The sequence below is a fragment of the Equus przewalskii genome, chromosome 19, assembly GCF_037783145.1.
Source record: "Equus przewalskii isolate Varuska chromosome 19, EquPr2, whole genome shotgun sequence".
Classification (NCBI taxonomy): Eukaryota; Metazoa; Chordata; class Mammalia; order Perissodactyla; family Equidae; genus Equus; species Equus przewalskii.
In genome coordinates, this window is record NC_091849.1 from 31554713 (window position 1) to 31572569 (window position 17857).

The following is a 17857-nucleotide window of genomic DNA, read 5'->3' on the forward strand; positions in this document are numbered from 1 at the left end:
CCTCACAGCCTTCTCCTGTCCCCACCTGCAACAGAACCAGCACAGCGAACACAAGAATTCTGGAAGGTTCTCATTGCTTCCATTTATTTCCTCTCCTAAATTTTAGAACTGTTATTTAATTAACCTATCAATCCTTCATGGCAAGAATTTGAAAAAACAAACTTGTATACAGATCTTTATTTGCAATTAAGAAGTAAGAAGCTGCAGCTCAGGGCAACATGAAGTAAAGACAGGGATGGAGATGGCCCAGACCCACCTCTGCTGGAACAGGAAAGTCAATCAGGGAAGAGAACACAGGTCAGTGTGGGAGGGGGTCACGGGGGAGACCAGTCTACCCACTTCCTCACACTATGTTAATAGGAATGCAGACATATTCAGGCACCCTTTGCAGAAACAAAAGTCAAACGTTCTAGAAGTCACAATGGCAGGTAGGACGGGAACAAATCTTGCATCATTCACTTCCCACAAGGCAGTTGTCCTGTGCTATGGAAGAAAATAAGCATGAACAAATTTGAGTCAGTCACTGTAACTGGTGACATTCTGAACAGCCCACCAAATGCTCAAAATGCCCCAGCCAAAGAATCTCCATAACCCTGTCCTCTCCCCTCTGCCCCAACCCCTCCTCACGTCAGGCCGCGAGACTCTCACCTGTCTTGACAGACAGTTTAGAGCCCTGGGCACTGTCGCTGTGTGGAGTACAACAAAACAGGACACGGTCAGAGTCCACAGGAGATGAGACTAAAGGAGGAACTACCGGATGGGTGAGCTCCCCCCATGGGCTCCTGTCTACACTATCCCAAAGGTCTGAGGGATCAACCCCCGTCCATCCTTACCTGCAGTCTGAGAGTAGCTCTACGCTTTTCTACCTGTGAGAAGAAAACATGCTGTGAGAAGCAAAGAAAAACGCAGGGCCATGAGGTACTAAAAGAACCCCCTAGTCCTGTATCCCACAGAAGTTTCCAGTATGGGATTACAGACCCAGGGCAGGATCAGGAAACATGAGGAAAGTACATGTGTGGGGACTGGACCAACCACCCTCCTGGATGCCTGTCCTCAGCAGGGACCTCCCCCTCTGTCCTGTGACTGCTAAGAATGAGGTCCCCATCACCAGACTCACCAAGGTGATAAATTTGTCCTCCATTTTCATACGTGCTTTATTAAAGAGTAAGTGTTAGCAAATAGGGCTCCAGATGAGGAAAGCACATGTGACTGTGGATGGGACTTCCCATTAAGGAGGCAGGCAAACTTCTAGCTGGGCTTGAAACTCTGCAGTGGGACGAGAAAACTCAGACCACACCCCTCCCCTACCTGAGCACTTCTTCCTCCAGATCACAGCTCCAGCCATCACAGCTCCAGTGACCACAAAGAGAACCAGACCAGCAACGATGCCCACAATGGGGATGGTGGGCTGAGGCAGCCGTTCTGGTAAGAAAAGGGAAGGTGAGGGCCCTGACCCCAGCTCTCAGCCCTGACCCTGCTGAAGGTCTCCAGAAAGGCTCCTGATTTCCCTGAGAAGAGGCTCTGAGCCCACGCCTCCCTCCTTACCCCATCTCAGGGTCACAGGCTCAGGCAGCCCCTCGTGCTGCACATGGCACGTGTATCTCTGCTCCTCTCCAGAAGGCACCACCACAGCAGCCCACTTCTGGAAAGTTCCATCCCCTGCAGGCCTGGTCTCCACAAGCTCTTTGTCCTGGGTCAGGTCCTCCCCATCACGCTGCCAGGTCAGGGTGATCTCCGCAGGGTAGAAGCCCAGGGCCCAGCACCTCAGGGTGACCTCATGGTCAGAGATGGGGTGGTGGGTCACATATGTCTTTGGAGGTTCTAAGGAGAAGGATCAGAAAATTCAGCAACTTTGCATCTGTGTGGGCCACTGAAGCAGTGGTCATGTGACCACCCTGAGAATGGACAGAACAACTGGAGTGAGGGAAGGGAACGCAAAACCCAGACACCAGCCTGGACGCAGCCTTCTGAAATAATCTCCATTTTTTGGAAAATTCAAGAATCAGGTTGAGACACCCCAGGTAAGAGGCAAGTTTCTGAGGGGTAGAAAAGGGATTTCTGATCCTGACCTGAGTGGAGACTGAGTGACTCAGGAAAGCTGGAGTCAGCCCTCAAACACATTGGGTATGGAGCAGAGAACAAGGCCTGGAGAGAAAGTCCCCATTGTTCCTGGACCCACTACCAGTCAAAGGAAACTAACTGCCAGTTATTTCAGGGATGGCTTTCCCCCTCCATTCCAGAGAGACTGCCTCCCTTAACTGACCCTGAGAGAAAGGAGGCCCTCTGGCCCAGTCACGCTCTGATACTAGATCTGAAAACTCAGGGAGACTCAGTCTCCAGACCCACGAGATGGGCGTATTCAAGCGTCATTCCATTGTCCTCCGCTCCGCGAAGGAGGCCCCCAGCCCGGAGGGAGATCAGGAGTCCCGCGGCCCCGGCCCCTCGTACCTGCGCGCTGCAGCGTCTCCTTCCCGATCTCCAGGTATCTGAGGAGCCACTCTACGCACCTGCCCTCCAGGTAGTTTCTGTAGATCTCCGCCTCACCGGCCGCCTCCCACTTGCGCCGGGTGATCTGAGCCGCCGTGTCCGCCGCGGTCCAGGAGCGCAGGTCCTCGTTCAGGGCGATGTAATCGTCGCCGTCGTAAGCGTACTGACTGTACCCGCGGAGGAGGCGCCCGTCCGGCCCCATGTCGCAGCCATACATTTCCTGGAGGGTGTGAGACCCTGACCCGGCCCCTGAAGTTAGCCCCGTCCCCACCGAGGAAACCGAAACTGAAAATAAAATGGAGAAAAGTCCCTGCCCACCCTTCCTGGGTCGGGAGCCGGGCGGGTCCCGCAACATAGGGATGAATTTCAGACGCGCAGACTCGGGGAGACCCCGGCCCGTCCGTGGGGATGGGGGGACGTCACCTGGACCCGGGCCCTCTCGTCGCTCACCGGCCTCGCTCTGGTTGTAGTAGCTGTGCAGGTTGTTCAGGCCCACTCGGAAACTCTGTGCAGTGTCCTTGATGCCCCGCGTCTGCTCTTCCCAATACTCCGGTCCCGCCTGCTCCACCCACGGCGCCCGCGGCTCCATCCTCGGAGTCGCGGCGTCGCTGTCGAACCGCACGAACTGCGTGTCGTCCACGTAGCCGACGGCGATGAAGCGGGGCTCCCCGCGGCCGGGCCGGGACACGGCGGTGTAGAAATACCTCAGGGAGTGGGAGCCTGGGGGCGGGGAGGGGCTGAGACCCGGCCGATCCGCTTCCCGGCGCGGGTCCGGATCCGAGGGTGATGGGGCCGGGAGCGGGGAGGAGACTAGGGGGCCGTGAGACGGAAAAGGGGAGATGGGAGACCCCAGTGGGTGAGAGGAGGGGGCGAGAAAAGGGAGGGGTCAAGATGGGACCCGGTTGGGAGGTCTGGGCTGCGTCCCAGGAGACGCGCCTTCCCCGGGGGTCCTGCGCCCCTGCCGCGCGGTCCCCTCGCTCCGCCCCCCGCAGAGGCCGTTTCCTCCCGACCCGCACTCGCCTGCCCAGTTCTCGGTCAGGGTCAGGGCCCCCGAGAGCAGCAGGAGGAAGGTTGGGGGCCCCTTCCCCCGCATCCTCGGGGTCTGGGGAGAATCTGAGTCCAGGCCACAAATGGCGGTGACGCTGATGAACTTCTCTACAAACCCGACACGCAATGGGAGTGAGAACTGAGGTCATGTCATGAGTCTCCAGGCAGAGGAGGAGCTGACGCAGTTTGTGAGAGGAAGACATGCATGAATCTCATGGATCCGCAACACAGAGCTTCTCTACCCCAGACTCCGCCCTCGGGTCTGAGACCCCGAGAGCCACGTCCGGGGACCTGGGACTCTGCGCTGACCCCTCTCCTCCTGCACCGAGAGCTCTTTGTCGCCCGGTCTCCCTGAGTCCTGGCCTGGGGGCTGTCTGAGGAAACCAGGGAGAGACCCCCAGGCTGGGCTCAGCCCCTTCTCCTCCTCTTACTTTTAAAACCCCTCACCTCCCCTCTTTCAGGGAGATGAGATGGCACGAAACAAATTTGAGGGCTCATTCTTCGTCTCCTGGCTGATGTCACCCGAAATAAAGACCCTTTCCTTGCCATAAGCCTGGCGTTTCCGTTTTTATTTTACCTCATAGGTAAAGAACCTATGTTTGTAGGTGGTAACATTTTTGTGAATTATTCACATCTAAGCAGTGTGCATTTTTTATGGGGACTCTTATTTTTTAAACTGATTAACTTAACAAGGCAATTCATTTTTAGGCAGCCCCACAGAAGGTAGTAAATATCAATGCAAAGAATACCCTGCTAGGCTTGTAGATATATGTATTAAAGTTCCATGAAACAATATGTTTAAATCTGAGGATTCCACTGCTTTAGAGTTCTTTCCCTCTGCTTCTTCTCCTCACCGCTGCTCCTCCAGCCCTTCTCTCTGTCCTCTCACCCCTCAGGCCCTCTTCTCCCCTTAGTCTCCACCACCCTCTCACTCCTGAATTGTGGCACCAGCACCACCCTCTCACCTGCCACCCATGGGGTCTTCTCCCCACAGGTCAGGGATCCTGCCAATGTGAGTCAGGTTGTGTCAGTTCTCCACTAAAACACTCCAATGGCTCCATCTCACTCTCGGGAAGCCTCTCGAATGTAACACACATGAGCACAGGGGCTTTGGGATATTTAGTCAAAGTTGTATGCCGGGTATCTAAAGCCATTCCTGGTACATTCTAGGGATTAAATTAGTTGTTGTTGAATGAATGAAATGTGATTGTATTAAAATGTAATTGCATTAGGTAAAAGTCATAAAATGAAAAATACAAAAATGGTTAAGATTTTATTTTATGCAACTAGTATACATATCAGTTCATAAATTCATTTCCATGGAAAACTGCTATGAGCTTATTTGTGGCACAGTGAGCCCGTGTATTAGTTTTCTATTACTGTATAACAAATTGCTGTGACTATGTGACTCAAAACAAAACCCATTCATTTGCTTACAGTTCCTTAGTCAGAAAGCCAGGCATGGTGTGGGTAGATTCTCTATTCAGAATCTCACAAAGCTGTCTTCTCATCTTGAGCTCAGGATCCTTTCCCAAACTTATCCACAGACTGTTAGTAGAATTCTTGTAAGTTCAGGGGTTGGGGTAGCAGAGAGCAGGGTGGAAGGAATCTAGTCTGAGGATCTGGGTGCTTGGGTCACCAGAGAGGAAAGGGACGGGATCCCAGGGTCCTTGGGCAGTGAACTACTGAGGGTGCAGAGACTGCTACCAGGAAATGGGTATTTGGTTGCCTGGGTCCTATTTCGGAGGTCCTTGTAGCTCACAATGGTGTCCAGCCCCACCACATGTTCCATACATGGTCCTCAGGGGCCCCTTGGCCTGGTTCGAATGCTGTGGTTGTCATAGGGGAGGAAGGGACAACTGAAGGCTGTAACAACTGGCTGCTCTGGGCTGGGCTCAGGCATTCCTGTGATGTCCTAGCACAGGGAGTGGGAGCCAGGAAAACCCAGGAAACCCTGGTCCCTACAGGGGCGGCACAGTGCCTGCCCTTTGCTCTCTATAGCCTAGGACCCAGAAAACCCTCTCCAAACACAACCCCACAGGTGTCCTGTAGGCCAGCACTTCCGATGCCTTTCCCTTCCCTGGAAAAAACACAATACTATTTCCATTAGCACACAAAAAATTAAATACTTAGTTATAAATCTAACAAAATATGTACAAGATCTATATGAGGAAAACTACAAAACTTTGATGAAAGAAATCAACAAACTAAACAACTGGAAATAATATTCCATGGTCACGGATAGCAAAATCAATCTTGTCAAGATCTCACTTCTTCTCAACTTGATCTATAGATTCAACACGATCCCAATTAAAATCCCAGCAAGTTATTTTTTATATTGACAGCTGATATTATCAATATCCCAGCAAGAATATTGACAAACTGATTCTAAAGTTTATATGGAGGGGCAAAAGAACCAGCACACCATGAGACAGCAGAGTCAGAGGACTCACACAGCCTGACTTCAAGACTTACCATAAAGCTACAGTAACCAAGACAGTGTAGTGTTGGTGAAAGAATAGACAAGTAGATCAATGGAACAGAATAGAGAACCCAGAAACAGACTCACATAAATATTTGTGTGGGTCTGATTTTGATAAGGAACTGATTTTTTACAAGGAAGCAAAGGCCATACATTGGAGAAACAATAGTCTTTTCAATAAACGGTGCTGGAACAACTGGAAATCTACATATAAAAGTGAAATAAGGAAGCTCTCTTGAAAGGTTACCATGAAGGTCACCTATGACAGGAACAAAAAGTACCCAGCAGAGTCTCTGACAGTTAACAAGCTCTCACATTAATGTAACGGGTAGACTTCAATATTCCTAAGTCCCCATCTCCACAAGAGTTTCACATGAAGGGTACAATGATTCGTGTCAGTGACCCTAGTCCTGCCAATCCCCTAGGTAGGATGCGATATTGAAGGTGCCATCAGCGCACTAGCCTCAGGGAGCTCTGCAGCCCCTTGACTTTGTGAATGATGCTTCCCATAATCCTCTGCTTGTCCCTGGCTGAACACAGGCCCCTCCTGCAGAGCCCAGGCCAGAACTCTCATTTGATTAAGACTCTATAAGGTATAAACAAAGCCTTTCAACATAAAGAAAAAGACTCTGTTAGACACTCAGGAATAAATATATATACTTACATCAAAGTAGGTAATTGGTTTACATATATTTATCTTCATTCCTTCATTTCCATGATTGTGAGATCCACAGCTCATCCAAGAGATTTGAATTTACCAAAACACCAGCCCTTTCTTTAGTTCTCCAAGATGGACAAAGTCAAATCCAGACTTTATTTTAACTTATGGCTTAGAAATTCATCCTGTGAATTATTGGAGTTTGATTCATTTTGGAGTTCATAACCTAAGTGAAGACTTGGATGGTTGAAATGTCTAGTTCTCAGGAAGGATACTTTTTTCTTAATACACCATTTAGTTGGTCTTTCAGAAGTTTCATTTGTTTTATTTTCTTAATAGCTGCTAATTTCGCTTTTAATTTGTAAATGTGGTTGGTTTAGCTTCAATGTTGGCTGCTTGTGGGTTGTTTAACCCTATGCTGGATGGTTTCATTTCTCTTTAACAACAGTAGTTTACATAAGTAGTTTAACAACTCTTATGTTCCAATAACCAAGACTTTAAGCCGTGCATACGTTGCAATTCAAATATGAATCATGCATAACCTATCACTAAAAGACATGAGGGAAAGCGTCTCTCCCCCTAAATCTTCAAGGGGTTCTTGGTTCTTTTTCCACTGAAGAGTAGGAACACGCCAGCTAATGAGGAACGTCTTTAGCCTCATTAAAGGTACTTCAGCTGCTCAATTTGAGAACCACTGACCTCTAGGAAGGTCTTATCTTGGTTCCTGGACCACTATACCATGGCAGAGGCCATCTTCCCTCCAAATTCAGCATGATGTCCTAAAGATATCAAGCTGGTTAGCAGCTGTCCACTCCCTGGCAATCTTGTCTTCTGAGGCATGTCTTTCTCTCTGAAGACCTACCTTTTCCAACATGATCAAAACTGGGACCATCCACTCCCTTCTGAGTCACCTCTGCCCATAGGGGTGTGGCTGTGCCCTCCAGCCACAACAGGACTATGTTGCAGAACACACTGTGGGAAGCCCAACACATATGCACAAGGATCACACACACCCAGTGTGTGGAAGGACTTTTGCTCTAGTGGAGGAGATTTGAATGGAGGGCTCACTAGTTCAACAAAGCTTGAAACCTGTACCAGTGTCATGCTCTGTCAGGAGCCAAGGGTACAAGTGATACAACAGTGCCCAGACCTGCCAGAGAAAGCAAACCTTGCAATGCACAACAGGGACAAGAGAAAAGAGGTCATCCTGAGCCAGCAAGAAGGGAAAGAGAAGCAAAGGGGAAATCAATACTTGAGTCAGGTCAATGGGTATGAGTTTTCAAGTCAGGTAGATCTGGAACTGAGTCCTCCAGGCTTTTCCATCAACCAGCTGTGGAGCCTTGAGCACATCTGGCCCGGAGTGGGTCTCAACAGATACCTACTGAATGAAACCCTCTGAGCCATTTTCCTCATCTGCAAACCAGTAACATAATTCCTATGTTGCATAATCGAGAGGAATAAGTGAGAAAAGACATAGTGCGAAGACACCAACCACATGGTAGGCTGGGCACCAGTGTTCTAAAGCAAGTTCTGCCTAAACTGGCAGGAACATTTTCACATCAGGAACAGGATGAGTTCCTGGACTCTGTCTGGGGCCAGACAGGGAGGGACATGAGGGCAGCAGAGGCGGGCAGGGGCAAGGCCAGGCACTGAAGTAAGGCCAAGGCCAGAGTAAGGCAGTCCCTGGTGGATGTTAGGTTGCTCAGATAGCTCCCTGCTTCACATGCCATGGGTCTCCCCCTGTCCTGATTCTTACGATGCTGCTGTCACCTCCATCTGCCTTCCTGGCTCCTGACACCAGGGGCTCCTGGAGGTGCTGCTCACAGAGCCCCAAGGCAAGTATGAAAGAGCAGACCAGATCCACAGACAGTGGGAAGATGTGGCCACCCTCCAGGGTAAGTGCAACCAATGGGAGTGGTGGCAGGTATGAGGGGGGATTCACACTGGGGGGGGATCCCCTCAACCTCATCCTGCATCACTGTTCTGCAGATAACACCCCCCCACACACACCTGGAATTTGTTGCCTAATTCCAATTCTCAGCTCCCCACCACCTTCCCCACCCCCACCCCACTCTAGACCTCAGGGTTCCGTCTCTCCATGTCCCTCTTTCCTTGCACAGTCCATGAAGAGTCCCCATCTAAGAGTTCATTGTTTCTTAGGGGTTAGGGACAGCAGTCTTCTCCTTTCCATGACCCCATATCCTTTTACAAGGCCAGTCATAGTCCCTGGGCCAGTGATTTCTGTCCCCCAGAGGCCTATACCTAAGATAGGAAGCTAGCTTGGCTGCATGGTACACATGACCTTAAATAGGGTCAAAAAATGAGAGAGGAATGGTGCAGCGGTTCTGCTTCGGTGGACTGGAGTTTTCCAGTTCGGATCCCGGGTGCGGACCTAGGCACTGTTGTCAAGCCATGCTGTCACAGGCTTCCCATATATAAAATAGAGGAAGATGGGCATGGATGTTACCTCAGGGCCTATCTTCCTCAGCAAAAAGAGGAGGATTGGCGACAGATGTTAGCTCAGGGCTAACCTTCCTCAAAAAAAGAAGAAAAATGGACGAGGCATAATTCCTGACTTCCAGTGAGCCTGAGCCCCCTGCCCTGCCTGATGCTCCCTCCCCAATGCACCCCTCAGCCAAGGTCCCCAGCTGAGCTGGCCCCAGCTGAGGAATTGCTGGAGCAGTAGCTGGAGCTGTCCCAGGCCCTACTGGAAGGGCAACAAGGGGCCTGGGAAGCCCACGCCCTGGTGCTCAAGACCCAGAAGCTCAAGGAAGAGATGAGGAGACACAGAGAGAGCCTGGGAGGAGACGCTTAAGCTTTCCTCCAGTTCCCACTTCACCCTCCAGCAATGGAAATATTACACACCAGCCCCCTGAGCTCCTTAATCAGAAACATCCCAGCCTCTCCCAGGCCTCTCAGAAAAATGGAAGACACCTCTACAAAGGGCCATAAATTGGAAAGTAGTGGGAAGTCATGGTCTCTGCAGTCTCTTTAGTCACATCCCCCACTTTGACCCCTCCCACTGACCTCTGCCCCACAGCAGGACACACAGTCCTTACAGGAATATACCCTGGATCATAGCCTAAAACAACCTCACCCCAAATCCAGTAAAGGGACGGAGTGTTTACAAACATCACAGACGCATGTGTTTTTTAGTTTTGTTGAAAAAAAGTTCTGACAAATCAGGAAATGGAGGTTTAGGAGTGGTGGTGATGCAAAAGAGGGAAGCCATGGCGTGGGGGTTTGGGCTTGTCAGGGGTAGGTGGCAGTAGTGTCTCCTTTACCCCCATGCCTGGTGTCACCTCCTGAAGACGGACAGACTGTCACATTCCAGAATAGGTGGGTAAGTCCTCTACTGCATCTGTTCAACTGAAGTGGAAACATAGCAGTTAGACTAAGACACAGAAAAAAAAAGCGAAGGTGGCAGAAACACACACATCCTTACATGCAGATGTTTATGTGGTGTGTGGGTTCAGAGGATAGACTTGAGAATGGGAAAAAAATAATTTGACAAGAGAAGAAAGAGACCCATATACAGGTCAACTAACATTCCAACGGGACATCAAGACCAAGAGGGCATGAACTTGTCAAGTGTCCATTATGCAGCAGAGGCTTTATGTACATAATAGGATTTATAACAAACACACTAAAGAACAAGGGGGTCTAAAGAGTTGGGGGAGCCAGTTTCAGTACTCACTGTAGGAGGAGATGTTTATCTCATCAGGCAGCTCACTAATATTGACCTCAAAGCGATCCTGCACATCAATGAGGATCTTGGCATCATTCTCATGTGACATAAATGTGATGGCCAAGCCCTTGGTGTCAAACCAGCCTGCTCTGGCCACCTGGAAGGAGACAAAGGGTAGAACTGGAGACTTAAAATTGGGAAGACACCCAAAAGGAGGGATGAACATATAAGGTATGAAAAGATAGAGAAAATAAGAGAGTGGGAGAGGACACTGGGATGTCCTTCTCAGTGTGGGGCTTACACGATGCAGGTAGGTGTCAGAATCCTCAGGCATGTCGTAGTTAAAGGCAATGTTCACCCTCTCGATATTCATGCCTCCACTGAATAGGTTGGTAGCCACAAGAATTCATTGTTGAAAGCCTTTAAATTGCTGATACCAAGAAAGCCTTCATGAGAAATGAAATTATAAAAATGTTGAGATCCTTCTCTCAGTGGCGTCTTTTCCTCCCAAGGACACAAAACGTCTTCCCCATCTCTGACTCACCTCTCCTCCTGGGGCATCCCTTGCTGGATGGCAATGGCTTGGAAGTTCTCCTCCACCAGGAGCTGGGCCAGGGCAATGCACAGGCTTCACAAAGATCACCACCTGTGTGTGTGTGTGTGTGTGCGCGTGTGCGTGAAGGGGATGTGGGTTCATGGGTGTGAGAGAGAGATTACATGCGAGAGAGGAGTTTTCAGTGATTACACTCTTCTAAAGGAATTCCTCTTAGTCTGTCTTCGTCCCCATCACATATTTTCCCTTCTGCTCTAAATGTAACTTAGCTTCTCTCTCTCGGCTCTGATTTTTCCTGAGCAGACATGTTACAGAGAAGATGCAGAGAACAGTAACTGAAATTACCAGATACGTTAGGAGACAAGGATGAGGACACCTCATGAAGAAGTGGTAAAATTTAGAACCGAGGTCTAGAAAATCCATGACCAGTATTCCTGCTCATCAAAACATCAAACAAAAGCAACCTAGTCTATTCTAGAAAGCAGTCTTTAGTGATAATAAACCACACAACAGGTACAGTGATGAAACGCTTCTCTTCAGTGAGTAACACAAGAAGAAACAAAGAAATTTAAGAACCTAACAGCCCAAGTTATTTTGACACTTTTACAAACTTATTTAAACCCTTCAAGGGCTTTATATTTTGCAGTTTATTTATTGAGCTTTTTATTTATTGAGTACCTATCTGTGCCAGCCCTGGAACAGAAGAGCAGTTCCCACATTGCTCATACTCAGCCCCCCAAAAGACATTTATAGTCTCATTTAAAAGAATTTCATTTAAGGGAATTTCTCCACCATTCTCTCTCAAATCACACATGTGATTTCCTCAATAAGAGTACTTAATACAGGGGCCTGCATCGTGATGTAGCAGTTAAGCTCACGCACTCTGCTTTGGCAGCCCGGGGTTCGCCTGTTTGGATCCTGGGCACGGACCCATGCACCACTTATCAAGCCATGCTGTGACAGTTGTCCCACACATCAAGGAGAGGAAGATGGGCACAGATGTTGGCTCGGGGCCAATCTTCCTCAGCAAAAAGAAGAAGATTGGCAGCAGATGTTAGCTCAGGGTTAATCTTCCTCAAAAAAAAATAAGAGTACTTAATACAGGTTTCTGCTACGATTGGAGACATGCTAATCCTCCTACTTGTGACTCCTATCTGATGTAGAGGGGGCAGTCTTGTGGGCTTGAGCCCTGAACTTGTGGAATCTGCACTAACTCTGGTGGTTAGTGTCAGAACTGAATTGAACCCATCTTGTGTCCACAGAGAATTAGAGATTTGCTTGGTGCAGGAAAACCCACACATTTGGTGTTATAAGTGAAGAGTGAGTAAAAATCAGACCTTAGTAGACAGGCACAAGGGAGTTTCTGTGGTGCTGGAAGAAGAACCAAGGGCAGGTGCTAAGGGGTCCAGCCCAGGATGTTGCAGGGACCCACTCCCTGCGCTATGACCTCACAGGCAAGTCTCAGTTCAGCCCTGGGAGGCCTGTGGTGACAGCCCTTGGCTACCTCAACTGCCTCTTCTTTGTTGCCTATGAAGCAGGAGCTGCCCTCCCAGAACAAGAGATCCAAGGACCTTGGGCAGGGAGGTGGTCTTGCTGCTGGCAGCCAAGGAGACTGTGTTCCTGGAAGGTCCCTCTCAGGACTTAGCTTGGGGTCTGAAGACCATCCTGGGCCACAAGGAACTCAGCAGTGAGCATGGCCCAGCCATCTGACCCCATTGCTCTGGATTCCAAGAGTGAAAGCTTCCTCTCCCCTAGATCTCAGGAATTCTTTCACTCAACCAGCAGCACTCCTAGGGCAGCTGTGGGCCCTCCCCCCCACTCTTGAGACCCTAGGACCCAGGTATCCTACTTCTTTCCTTCCTCTCTGATGAACAAGAACTTTATTCTGGATCCTCCCAGGCCCCGCTTTCTTACACCCCAACCCCTGAAGTCAAGCCCCAAGTATCATCTACTCTGACAACTGACCCAAGGGTTTGGGGGTCAGGCCAGGGGAGGGCACCCCAGTACCCCACATCCTGCAGCTGCGCCCTGGCTGTGACCTGGGGAACAGCTGTAGATTCTGGTATTCTGGGTAGACAGGGAGGACTTCACTGCTTACAATCCTGCAACTCAGGACTGGGACGCTGCGAGGCCGGAGCTGGTGGTCAGGTGCTTCTTGTCTGTGGTGCGCACCTGACTGGACTGTGAGTGCTGGGTGGCACTGCCGGGCTTGCTGGTGGCGGGGCTCGGGTGCCCAGGACCAGTCAGTAAGGAAGCCAAAAGCATCCACAGAAACATGACTCCCAAACCACGCACAGGGAAAGTGCCCCTTCTTATATCAGCCCCAAATCCAGATCTGAAAGACTTCAGGCCTCCGTCTCAGGTGATAATACAGTAGGTAGACCAGAAAGCGGCACAGGATACAGAGAAGAAAAATAGGTGGGAGGGAGGTTTCCAGGAACCGGTGACAATTTGAAAAGGGGTGATTACATAGGTGACATTTGAACAAATCTTGAAAGAGGTGAGGAGCTGAGCCAGGCAGTTAAGTGGGGGAGAGTGTTCCAGGATCGCCCTCTGCACACACCTGGCTCACACAGGGATGGGCTCTACAGCTGCAGTGAGAATGGAGGCAACCGAAGCCATGACTTCCTGGGAGGGAGGGGGGATCTGTGTTTCTGTATCCCGTGGCCAGTTCACCTCCTGGGGCTTCTTGGCGTGAACGCTGGGAAGGAAGAGAAGCTGTGGTGAGTCCTGTCCCGACCCTGCCCATGTGCTCTTTCTTTCTCAAATCCAGTGCCTCCAGGGTTGTGGTGACCCAACTGGACAACACTCTGATGCACAGCATTTGACTTCTCACCAGCCAACATAATTATAAACTAACTGTGGACTCAAGACTCTGGGGGACCTGACCTGGGGGACAAGACACACCAGGACTGGGCGACCACGGGGGTCCTCTCTGGAGAGGAGCCAAGATACATCCGCCTGGTAGAGCCTGAAGGGCCCCCTTGGTGTGACCTGTGGTGAGGTGCTGTCAGGGGACAGAGGTGACAGTGAGGGCGAATCTCATCCAGACCCTGCCCCTGCTCTCGGGCCCTGTACTCAAGCCCCTCTCTTCCCTCCTAAATGGAGATGACTGGAATGTCCCCAGTCATCCCCTGATCACTCACATCTCACCCTCATTCAGAAGTCCTTCTCGCTCTAACCTCCTTCATTCCTGCTGTTCCTTTTCCCGCAGCCCTAGGCTCTGACCTCTCTCCCCCTCTTCTGCCCTCCTGTGGTAGGAATGGCTACCTGGCCACTGAGGAGCAGCTCTAGGGGAGAGGCTGGGCTCTAGCTGATGTTGGAGGAAGGGAAGACTCCTGGGCCAGCAGTTGGGGACGAAGGATGAGCACAGCCAGAGGAAAAGTTAAAGGGTTGGGGGAGGTGATGAAGGAAGATGTTTCCACATCATCCTTTTTCTCTCATAGTCCAAGGGATCCATCCTTCCCCCAGGCCCAGGGACATGGAAAGAGCAGCAGGAATGGGGAGCTCTTCCAAGTGAAAGAAAAATAAAGGTGTTTCTCCCTCTCTTTGCCTTATTATTCTTACATTGTCGGCCAATGTTTGTGGTATAAGTTACACTGAATTTTTTTCTCCAAATCTCAGAATCCCTAGACTTGAAGAGTTTTCTGAACTTGAAAGACATCGTTTAGGAAAGTCTTCAGATAGAAGGTAATAACATTAAGAATATCCTACTACCTGGAGACTTGAAACAAATCATTTCAAAAAAGAGTCAAAACATTCATGGAGAAATAACCATTAAAGTTTGACTGTTAGAGACAACACTAAATAGATTATGATGTGTTGAAGTCAAAATAACTTGTTTTCTTGCAATTTTTATTTTGAAACAATTTCAAACTTAGAGAAAACATGCAGGTATAGTACAAAAAATCCTATATACCCTTTCCCAGATTTGCCAAGTGGCAACATTTTGCCACATTTCCTGCATATAATGATTTGAAAGTAAATTGTAGATATCTCTGCCCTGTTACTTACAAAAATTTTAGTGCCTGTTTCCTAAGAACAAGGACCTTTTCTTTCATACTCAGAGCACAATAATCAAAATGAGGAAAATTAGCATTGACTCAATACTACCATCCCTATTCAAATGTCCCAAATTGTCACAATCATATAATTTATCCGCATTTTTTCCAGTCCAGGATCTAAATCAAGAATACATATTGCACTCAGTAGTCATATATCTTTAGTCCCCTTTAATCTGGACAAGTTTCTCAGATTTTATTTCTTTTTAATGATCTTGGTATTTTGTAGAGGACAGGCCCTTTATTTTGTAGAAAGTTCTCAACTTGGGTGTATTGAATATTTTCTTGTAATTAGACTCAAGTTATGCATTTTTGGAAGGAATATTGCAGAAGGGATGTTGTATCCTTCTCAGAGCATCACATCAGGAAGCCCATTGTGGGTGATATCAACTTGATCACTGGGTTAAGGCAGTGTCTGCCAGGTATTTCCACTACCAAGTCACTGTTTTCCATTATAGTTGAGAAGGAACTTGAGGGGAGATACGTTGAAACTATGTAACTATCCTGTTCTTCAACAAACTTTCACTCATTAGTTTTAGCATTCATTAATGATTCCCGCCTGTATCAAATATTACTGCTGTGATTGCAAATGATGTTTTCAAACTCCATTCTTTCTCTTACATTTATTAGTTGACATTCCACAGTAAAGAACAGCTTTCCCATCTCTCCCTGCCCCCAATTATCTATGTGCCCATTTCATATCAGTATGGATTAATAGATTCTAAATTAATACAATGGGTTATAATAGAAGGGTTAATTTTTAGTTTTGATTGCGTCACTTAATTGCCTGTGCAAACTTGGACAGGTCGCTAAACCTCTGTCTGCTTTAGTGTGCTCATGTGTAAAAGAGAAAAGGAAAAGCTATTTTATAGTGCTCTTCTGAAGGTCACCTCTCACAGATTCTCAGAGACTTGTGAACAGTATCCAAGTAATCACACAGACATGTTAACTGGATCCCAGAAGGACAGGAAAGAGAGAACAGGGCAGAAAAAAATATAGGAAGAGAAAGGCCCAAAGCTTTCCAAAATTTGGAAACAGACATGAATTTATAGATTCAATAAACTTGGTGAACCCCAAGCAGGATATATATAAGTAAAGCCACACCTAATAAAACTGACAAAAACCAAAGATAAACAGAAAATCTTGAGAGCAGCCAGAGAAAAATGACACATTACATACAAGGGAAGTTATAAGAATGACCAGTAAATGTGTTCTAATTTATCATCAAAAACAATGGAGGTCAGAAGACAATGAAATGACATTTTTTAAGCACCATAAGAAAATAACCTGTTAACTCAGAACTCTACACCAGTGAAAATATTCTGCAGGGAAAAAAAAAAGAAAAGATACTTTCACATAAAATAAAGCTAACATAGTTTGTTTCAAACAGAACTTCACTAAAAAAACAAAAACACTAAAAGGTTTTCTTCTGGTTGAAAGAAATCATACCAGACAGAAACTTAAATCTTCATGTAGGAATGCATAGCTCTGGAAATGATTAATACACTGGGAAAAAGAAAAGACTCTCTTTTTTCTCTTAGTCTTTTGAAAATACAAAAAACAACGCTATCAACCACCTTGACCTAATTGACGTTTACAGAACACCATAACCAGCAAGCACAGAATACATATATTTTTAAAGTGCTTATGATACATTCACTAGCATAGATCATATGTTGAGACATAAAATAAGTAACAATAAATTTCAAAGACTTAAAACATACAGAATATGTTCTTTAGCCAAAATTAATTTCATTAGAAATAAATATCAAGATATCTGGGGAATATGGGACAGGCCCAGTAACATAGTGGTTAAGTTCAGCGCACTCCGCTTTGGCTCCCCAGAGTTCACGGGTTCAGATCCTGGAGATGGACCTAGCACCACTCGTCAAGCCATGCTGTGGCAGTATCCCACATAAAATACAGGAATATTGGCACAGACGTTATCTCAGCGATAATCTTCCTCAAGCAGAAAGGAGAAGATTGGCATCAGATGTTAGCCTGGGGCCAATATTGCTCACCAAAAACCACAAAAATTATGAGATATTATTTCAAGACTTTCTGTAAATGTACAGCAATTAAGACAGTGTAGTACTGGCAAAAGGGTAGAAACATAGATCACTAGAACAGAATGGAGAGAACAGAAATAGACCTATGCAGATATAGTCAACTGATTTTGAAAATAGATGCAAAGGTAATCCAGTGAAGAAGGGAGAGTCTTTTTAAGAAGATCTATGGACATCCATAGGCAAAAATGTAGTAACCTAAACAATACTTCATTACATATAAAAATTAACTCAAAATGGATCATAGACCTAAATGTAAAATGTAAAGCCATAAAAATTCTAGAAGAACACAAAAGAGAAAAATCTGACCTTGGGTTTGGTGAGGATTTTTTAGGTAAAACACCAAAAGCCAAATCCATTAAAAAAATGATATATTGGACTTCACCAAAATTTAAAACTTTTACTCTACAAAAGACACTATTATTAAGAGAATGAAAAGACAAGACACAGACTGGAAGAAAATTTTTGAAAGTCACATATATGATAGAGGACTTATAACCAAAATACACATAGAAAATTAACACCCAACGATTGGAAAACAAACATATTCCAATTTAATAAGTGACTAAAAGACGGATCTTCACCAAAGAAGGTATATGGGTGGCAAATACATGGGAAGATGCTTAATATCATTTGTCATTAGGGAAATACAAAGTAAAGCCACAGTAAGATCCTACTACACAACTAGAATAGTTTTTTAAAAAAATTTTGTGACAATAAATTTGCTAGCAAGAATACAGTGCACCGGGAGCTCTCATTCATTGCTGATGAGAATGAAAAATAGTAAACCCAGTTTGGAAGACAGTTAGGAAGTT

At 47.2% G+C, this 17857-nt stretch overlaps 1 protein-coding gene and 1 pseudogene across 4 annotated transcripts; both read right to left on the reverse strand.

The window, feature by feature from the left end:
* Window positions 1–162: 162 nt before the first annotated feature.
* Window positions 163–4077, reverse strand: LOC103544263 (saoe class I histocompatibility antigen, A alpha chain-like). 4 transcript variants are annotated; one of them, XR_011530032.1, is made up of 8 exons: window positions 3508–4077; window positions 2938–3207; window positions 2449–2724; window positions 1546–1821; window positions 1309–1422; window positions 834–866; window positions 649–686; window positions 163–478 (listed from the first exon to the last, which is right to left on the reverse strand). XR_011530032.1 is itself a non-coding variant. In XM_070585716.1 (7 exons), exons 1-6 carry the CDS (start codon window positions 3578–3580, stop codon window positions 853–855), a joined length of 1023 nt encoding a protein of 340 aa, XP_070441817.1. In that variant the 5' UTR covers window positions 3581–4077; the 3' UTR covers window positions 163–483; window positions 834–852. The 4 variants fall into 4 exon arrangements, 1 of the variants encoding a protein (XP_070441817.1); XR_011530031.1 differs by having other exon boundaries at window positions 163–483; XR_011530030.1 differs by having other exon boundaries at window positions 163–483; window positions 1118–1422.
* Window positions 4078–9797: 5720 nt separating this feature from the next.
* The window catches only part of LOC103544262 (spliceosome RNA helicase DDX39B-like), a 137279-nt pseudogene continuing 129219 nt past the window's right edge, over window positions 9798–17857 (reverse strand).